We start from the raw sequence: 8145 nt of genomic DNA, 5'->3' as shown, positions 1-8145 counted from the left end.
AGCAGGAACTCCCCATGCCTCTGCGGGTCCCTTCAGAAATCTAACATGGTGGTTTTCCTACCTTGGGGATGGGTGGAGCTAACTGGATCAAGAAAGGCACTGTTCCTGCTCAGGGCCAAGGAAAGTAACAATAAGAGTCCATTGCCCCTAAAAATATCTAAAGAAAGCACATACTCCAATAGGAACCCAGCACCCATGGTAGAAGCTGTAACACAGATACAGAACGGCTCAAACACTAAACCATATAATACAAAGTACTGAAAAGCCTGCTTTGTTTTCTCAGGTTCCAACACAATTACCTGTGTCCACAAGGCCTTTTATAGGAACTAATCTTATATCCGAAGTTTGAGCCCCTATGAAACCATGACTATAACAGCATGTAGATCTGGACATGCTCAATGGAGGCATAAAAAAAGATCAAGAACAAGAGAAGTGTATCATTATCTTTATATACAAAAACAAAGGCCCAAAATATGGTTTGTTGAAATAGCTATTAACAGGATGCCAGCTGATCTCACATTTGCTTTGGTTAACACAGCCCAGGATCACCAGTTGGCCCCCCCCTACTAACAGCATAGTCGAACTGACGGGATTGCCTTCGAAACAGAACAAACCGCTCAGGGAAAAATTAATTTAAGCCAATACATTTTAAAAATAAATTAAAAAAAAATCTTAACGGTAGCTTCTCCATCCGACAATCTCGGGCATAAACATGTACACCGGTTTTGAAAGTAAAAAATTTTCTCACAACAGTAATAACAGATGTTAGTACGGCAAGCCATGTAATGAAATTACTTTGATGCATTTATAAACAAAAAAGAAAAAAGAAAAACCTTAAGAACCAAAACATGAACTCTTAAAGCTGGCACCTTCTACAACTGTACACATCCTAAAACAATGGTCTACACTTTCTTACAGAACATAATCCGAACTCCGTTGGCATTTCAATATATTCCTAAGGAAACAGTCAAAAGAGCATTTAGTACGCCCAATCTGTAACAAAGTTCATAATTCTGATTTATGGCTATGACAAGGCAATCAGCTTCCATCGAAAACTGCAACCACCAATGATAAAACACATTTGGAGAACATGGACGGTTCGTCTGATGGTCTCTAACGTTGGTTGAAGGGGTCTGAGACTTGTTGCCAGTGAAAGGTACTTTAATCCACTGCGTAAAAAAAAGAAGAAGAAAAAAAAAAAAGGAAAGGAAAAAACATTGCAGCTGTCCTTTTTCTCGAAATGCATGAGACCAACACTACTATTTACACACTTAAAGGATTTCACATTCACGTAAGCGAGCGTCTTCTTCACGGGAACCTGAGTGCTGCAGAGATGCCCCCACCCCAAGCTTGACGACCTGCAAGCTACACAAACATCTGAAGAAACATCTCTGTTCCTTGTCCTAATTTTGATCTTAAATACAAAACCAGTCACAATTTCAAGACCTAGGAAACCTTAGGGCTTTTTTTTTTGTTTTTTTTTTGTTTTGTTTTAATCTGTAAAAACCTTGTCTTAGACTCTTCTCCTCCAGTCGATACTGGTCCACCGCACAGACACACACAGACAGTATGGCCACACTGGACAAAAGAGGAACTCGGTTTCAACACCACCAGCCTCCTGGTGATCTCGCTCACCCTGAGGTACCACATGACCCGCAGCATGGGTGGGTACAGGGGCCATTACAATGGATGAAGAAACACTTCAGGAAAGCAACCACTGTTTGTCCACAGGAACAGTGAAAAACGTGTGTGTGTGTGTGTGTGTGTGTGTGTGTGTGTGTGTGTATGTGAGAGAGAGAGAAATCACAAACCAAATATAAAACTCAACACCATTCCATTTTTCCACATTTGGTTTTGTACTTCTGCAGTGTTCTGGGTCAGCGCGTGCCAACACTGTCTGCACCCTATATATAAAGTTCTTGTATCCAGTTATTAAAACTGCTGTTTTGACCATGAGTAGTCACATACACTGGGATGATTGGGGAAATCAATTTATTTCAGTGACTCTCCGCAGTGCACTCACCAGCTTGGTAAGACTTGAGGGATTCTGGACGGGACAGAAGCCATCCATTTTAAACTAGACAAAGGAGATTTCGAACTAAAACCATAAAGAAGGGTAGAGGAACTTATTGAGAATATGAACTTTAGACATCACAAAAAACAAAACAAAACAAAACAAAAAAAAAACAACCAAACAAACAAACAAAAAAAACCTCAAACTGTTTGGTCAGAACGTAGGAACATAACTGCCTTGAGAAATCTGAGAATTACCTAACCGGAGTGCACACTGCCTTAGGTCCTGCCAGCACAGAAGTGTTCAAGCGACCACCTCCCGGGCCGAGTGTTCCTGACCCACCACCTCTAGCTACAGGCAATTGTCTCTAGCTGCTGTTCCGCCTCAGCGGCCATCGCTGCGGCCTGCAACTGTTCCGTCTCGCTCTGGATGGCACTGGGGGTGACCTGTTTCCTTTCACTGTGCATATTGTTCTCGTGCCTCTTCAGATCCGAGGCCTTGGCAAAGGCCTTGGTGCAGGAGCCGCACACAAAAGGCTTCTCCCCTCTGTGTCTTCTCTCGTGGTCCTTGAGGTGAGACTTGTGTTTGAAGGCTTTGTCGCACATGTGACAGGCGAACGGTCTCTCGTTGCTGTGAACTCTCTCGTGCTTCTTCAGGTCTGGGGCGCGGATAAACGACTTCCCGCACACCTCACAGCTGTATGGTTTATACCCCGTGTGGATCTTTAGGTGTTCCTTCAGATGGGCCTGGGTGGTGAAACCCTTTGTACACATCTCACAGACAAATGGCCTGTCTGCCGTGTGGAGCTTTTCATGCTTCCTCAACCTGCCTTCGTCAGAAAACGTCTTCCCGCACGCCTGGCAGGCGATCTGCTCCCGGTGGTGACCGTAGAGCAGGTACTCAAACTTCATGTCACTGGCTGCTGTCGTCCAGCCAGGAGTCTGTTCGTCTTTCACCTCGCTCATCCCGTCGTTAAAGGTTAAGGCTTGGGGGGTCTGAGACCCCAGATCTTTGGACTCGGGAGTCTCCATGGATTCCACCTCCTGGCCGTAGCAGTTCACTTTCCGAACCTCTTCACTCCCCAGCTCTTTCAAAATCGCTTCCTGAACCCTGAGAGTGGTCGTGGGAGACTTGCCGTCCTCCTGGCTTGGGGGAGTGCCCTCCACCGTGTCGTCAGAAGGGCTGTCATCCTGGTCCCCGATTTCTTCCACATCATCGTCCTGAGCATCGGCAGCGTCTCCAATGGGGCGGTTTAACTTGAGGCAATACTTACTCTTGGACTGGCCGTTACTTTCATCCGGGCTGGACACGTCGCGCTTCTGGGAACACAGTTTATCCAAAAAGCGGATGCCAAGAATCTGACCGGACGACATCATCAGGTTGACGTCCTCCTTCTTCACGGAAATCTTTGCTGTGTACATGTAGTTCAGCACCTCTTCAAATATGTCGGAACGGAGGAAATCTATCTCTATGACAGAAGAGCTATCCACTTCCAGCTTCTTAAACAGCTTCTTAAAGTACGTGCTGCAGGCGGCGAGGACACAGCGGTGGGCTCTGAACTTCACATCTTCCACCACGATGGCGATGTCACAGAACTCTCCTTCCAGGCGCTGTTCGTTCAGCGTTTTCAGAAACAGCGTCTTATGATCATCGTCATTGTATTTTATAGTTTCAGACATACTGATGAAAAACTCCTGTGAAGGAAATTTTAAAGGTGTTGTTCAGTCACATCAGTGAGTGTTTGGAAACCTAGTCATGTCAGAGAGTCAGGGTCAGAGATGGTCCCCGCATGGGTAAAAGCGAATGACCCCAGACAAGGGATTTCCATATCGCGATTCTGAATTACTTTCAGTTGATGAACAGTCCCCTCGTTATAACAACAATGACAGCTTTCCACAAAACACACACCCGGTTATCACTCCCTGAGATTTAGATGGCTCAGTTTACTTAATTTCAAGCAATTCTAGGAAGTAGGCGGTGGTTGTCCCCAATTTCTAAAAGAAGTCAGGAAGCTGCCCAACATCCTACCGCCTGTAAGATCCAGTAATCAAATCCAGGAGATGTTTAAAAACTAACGCAGTCTGAGAGTCAAGACAGATTAAACAACCCAAATAATGCAAACTCAGCTAGGCCCCATGGTGGCCACATGTAATTCCAAGAGGGTGCCAAGGTAGTTGGCTCTACTGGCTAAACAGTGAACTTCGGGTGGCATTGAGAGGTCCTGTCTCGATGGATGAGGAGGACATCAATCAAGGAAGGTGTCTGTCCTGTCAGCCTCAGGGTCTCCACAGGAATGGCGGCACACACATACACGCACATGCATGCACACCCATGCAGACATGTATACATACACCACATACGCAGAAAGAAAAGAAAAAAGATTCCTCAAGCCCTAACTGTGGTACCTAATTTCATGTGTGGAGGATGCAGTAAAATAACACTGGACCTGGGCATGATACTTCCTTGACTGAAGTGACAAACCACTAAAGAACTAGAGAGGGTGCCACCGCCACCATAGTCGGTGTTGTCTTCAAGTTTCTCCACAACAGTTTTGAGCCATTCCTGGATGAGTGTCAAGGTTTAACCTGACCTCAAAAGACATCTGGGCAGACAGTGGGGCGAGGCTTCAGGTTCACAGGAGGTCAGTCTTCCGGCCATGCAGTTAAAAGTCACACCAGCAGGTGTACCGCTTGAGTATCCTTTCTCTGAAATACTTGGGACCAGGAGTGTTTCGAGTTTTAGACTTTTGTTTTCCAGGTTTTGCAATACGTGCATATGCATAATGAAATAAGTTGGGTATGGTAGTCCAAGTCTAAACACAAAACTAGTTGGTATTTTATATATACCTTACACACACACCTTATACAGTTTCAAAAAAAATTTTTTTTTTCAAGACAGGGTTTCCTCTGTGTAGCCCTGGTTGCCCTAGAACTGGATCTGTAGACCAGCCTGGCCTTGAACTCAGAGAGATCTTGCCTCTTGCCTGCCTCAAATAATCTTTTTGTTTGTTTTGGTTTTTCTTCTCAAATAACATTTTAAACAATGCTTCACAGTATAGAATTCTCACTTACTGCCCTTTGAAAAGCCTCAGATTTCAAACATTTTGGACTTACGTTCAACCTGTACTCGGTAAGTATAGGAGTGTTTTAAAAACTGAGAAATTTCAGAACCACCATGAAAGGCCTTCCACTGTGTGGTCAAGAGTTGGTCTAATCATAGTACGTTTTATATCTTCTATATTTAAAAAAACGACACTGTTGTACTTTTATTCAACAAAGCGTTAAGTCTGAGGAAAACAGATTTTTCCTCATGGAAATAGAAGTGTAACTGTATGACGTGTGTGTGTGTGTGTGTGTGTGTGTGTGTGTGTGTGTGTGTGTAGTGTAACACTGGGGATCAGGGACTTAAACCAAGTAAGTATATTCCCCCTTACTGACATCCCTAGACCTTAGGGGTAGCTAAGAAGTAGGGGTGAGATACTTATTTTAAATCAAATGCCAAATGATATTCTAAGGCTTAATATTCTAAGGCACACTTACCATGAACAATTCAGGCTATTTTCTTAATGCCTTAAACAACAAAATCTTCAGATCAGAGTAAGTCTGATCAGGGGCAAGCCAGATCTATGGGAAGAAAGAGACAGATTAAGTAAGATTTTTTCACCCTCCACATTAAATTCTAAACCAAGTATTTACAAGGGCAAAAAAGCAAAACAAAGTCACAACACCCTCTGTTGTTCTACCTCTTGCACGCGAACCGTTTTCTGGGTGGACAGCATGAGGCTAGCAGTAATCAGGCCTTGTTCTACGTAAGGAGTAGACGTGGTGTGGCAGGTGGTATATATTCTTGAAAACGTCAGCATGTGATCCCTACCCGCACCACTTCCTGTTGGGTGCACAGCTTTCCACATTTTTCTTTAGGACCTATAAACATCTAGATGCATGTTTGTCTAAATACGGGAAGCCTGCAGGAGCACATACACCCAACAGCTAGCGGGCGAAGAAATAACAACTCCATTTTGTCTACTACACAATCACATACTCCTCTGCGACTGCCATGGATAAATCTTACATTGTTTCCTTATCCCTACATGCAGGTTCAAAGAATTTTCTTTCATGCTTCACCTAAAGAACTTCACATCCTGCAGCCCAAACAGACTGAAGAACAAAAATTTCCTCTACTGACCACCAATCCTACAAGTGCATTAGAAGCAGGTGTCCATGCTTCAATAAACTCCTACACAAAGACTTGGCCCGGGACTCCACCAAGGGATCGCCATCCTGAGAGCTCACAACAAGTTCATGCTGTAGGCATCACAGGGCTCTGAGTTAGCAGGCTTTCTCATGTGCACTGTGTGAGAGCTGGGAAGATGGTTTCTAAGGATGCTCCCTCAAGTCTTCATCTCAGCTGTCCTGGGTTCTAGATCCACCCTTGGCCTGCAGTCAGCCTAAGGGAAATCACTCCTTACAGAACCTTCTTCGGTGACACTTCTGATGTCACTAACTGTGGAATCAAGGGATGGGACTTGGGAAAAGAGTGGCCCTATGGTAGCCATGGCAACATATCAGTGTGTGCCTTCTCATTTCTGGTGAGTGTGTATTCTTGTTCAAAGGAGGTCACGGGCCAATCAGCTCGGGTTTTTTTTCCTCTATAGAGATGTTCCCATTGCTAAGTTCAAATGAGTCAAACCGGAAGATAGCCATTGCCAATATGTGTGTAAGTAGGTGTGGGACAAGACATAGCCCAGCACCTATAATACCATAAAGCAGCTCCTTGCTAGCAGCTCCCCAAATCGCGGGAGCTCTAAGGCGTCCTCGCCGAGCAGGGAGCCAGGCTTTCCCAAAGCAAACTTACATAAGCAGCCGCAGCCGCCTCCTTATTCCGGAGCAGCTGCGACAATGGCGGCCACACCACTTCCCTGTTGCGACCGCACAACTTGGGAGTGGGGAATCCGGGACCCCGTGCAAGACCTGGGGCGCAGTCCGCGCGTGGGGAGCCCACACTCGCATTTCGAAGCCCGTGATCAGCCGGGTGCAACGAGCCCTCAGCATTCTTTCCTAAACAAAAGCTCCCCTGAGCGGTGCCCGCCAGCGACAGGCCACCTTCCCTTCCACCATCCGCCACTTCTCCAGGTCGCGGCGCGGGCGCGAGGCTCTTCTTTGGCCCGCAGCAGCCCCGGCGGCGCGACAAGCTCCGGAGCGGGCATGCGGCCGGTTCCGCAGCCCCGCGCCGCGCCGCGCCCTGCTCCGCCCGCGAGCCCGGAGCTCGCGCCCCGCGCACTCCGCGGCCTGCGCGTCTGGTCCTCCCGCGCCCTCCCGCGGCCAGGGGCGGGGGCGGCGCGCGGCCGGCTCCCCGGAGCTCCGCGGACGCAGGCGGGGAGCGTGCGCGGGGGTCCCGTCTGCTCTGGAGGGTATGGCTGCGAGGGGCGGCGCCCCGCGGGCCGCGCTCGGGCCCGGCTCGGCCGTCCCCACCCCCACCGCGGTGCACTGCGGCGCGGAGAGCCGGGCGGCCATGAACTCGGCCGCGGAGCGCGCGCGCGGGCCGCCGCCTGGCCTCTCCCCACCCGCTCGCTGGCCTGCGCGGTCCCCGGGGCGCTCGGCCCCCACGCCCAACCGCGGCCCACGCCCGATCCCGCTCGCACCGCGCTGCGCCGCCACATCCTGCAGCTGGCTGCTGCCCGAGCTCGGCGGGAACGCGCCTCCTCTCAGCCGCCCCGCCGCGCCCGCCGCCGGCTGCCCCCGCGTCCCCGCGCCCGCCCCGGCCCTTTCCGCACCCGGCCCGCGCTTACCTGCAGCTTGGCACAGCTACAGACGCTCGCCGTGGGCTCCCGCGTTCGGCAGCGCGCAAGCCAGGACGGGATGGAGTGGGGGCACGGTGGGTGGTAGTGTTTTGGATTTTTTTTTTTTTTAGTTTGGGGAGGGGGTAGGGTGGGGGGGAAATCGTGCACGTCCCTGGTGGTAGCAGCCCTCCTCCTGCACGAGCACAGAATATCCAGCCTGCCGCGAACACCCCCACCACCCCCCTCCCCGTGCATGCGCGGTGCGGGCTCCGGGGGGAGAAGGCGCGCCGCCGCTTGCGCAGGCACGGAACCGGATCGGGCCTCTTAAGTGAGCGAGCAGGGAAAGGGTTAA

At 49.3% G+C, this 8145-nt stretch overlaps 1 protein-coding gene across 1 annotated transcript; it reads right to left on the bottom strand.

The window, feature by feature from the left end:
* Window positions 1–430: 430 nt before the first annotated feature.
* Zbtb14 (zinc finger and BTB domain containing 14) lies at window positions 431–5637 on the bottom strand. The gene is made up of 2 exons (NM_172325.2): window positions 5554–5637; window positions 431–3708 (listed from the first exon to the last, which is right to left on the bottom strand). Exons 1-2 carry the CDS (start codon window positions 5554–5556, stop codon window positions 2362–2364), a joined length of 1350 nt encoding a protein of 449 aa, NP_758828.2. The 5' UTR covers window positions 5557–5637; the 3' UTR covers window positions 431–2361.
* Window positions 5638–8145: the final 2508 nt, after the last annotated feature.

This window comes from Rattus norvegicus, chromosome 9 (genome assembly GCF_036323735.1).
Source record: "Rattus norvegicus strain BN/NHsdMcwi chromosome 9, GRCr8, whole genome shotgun sequence".
NCBI lineage: Eukaryota > Metazoa > Chordata > Mammalia > Rodentia > Muridae > Rattus > Rattus norvegicus.
The sequence above is the reverse complement of the archived record's forward strand: the minus strand, read 5'-3'. Positions and strand labels throughout refer to the sequence as shown.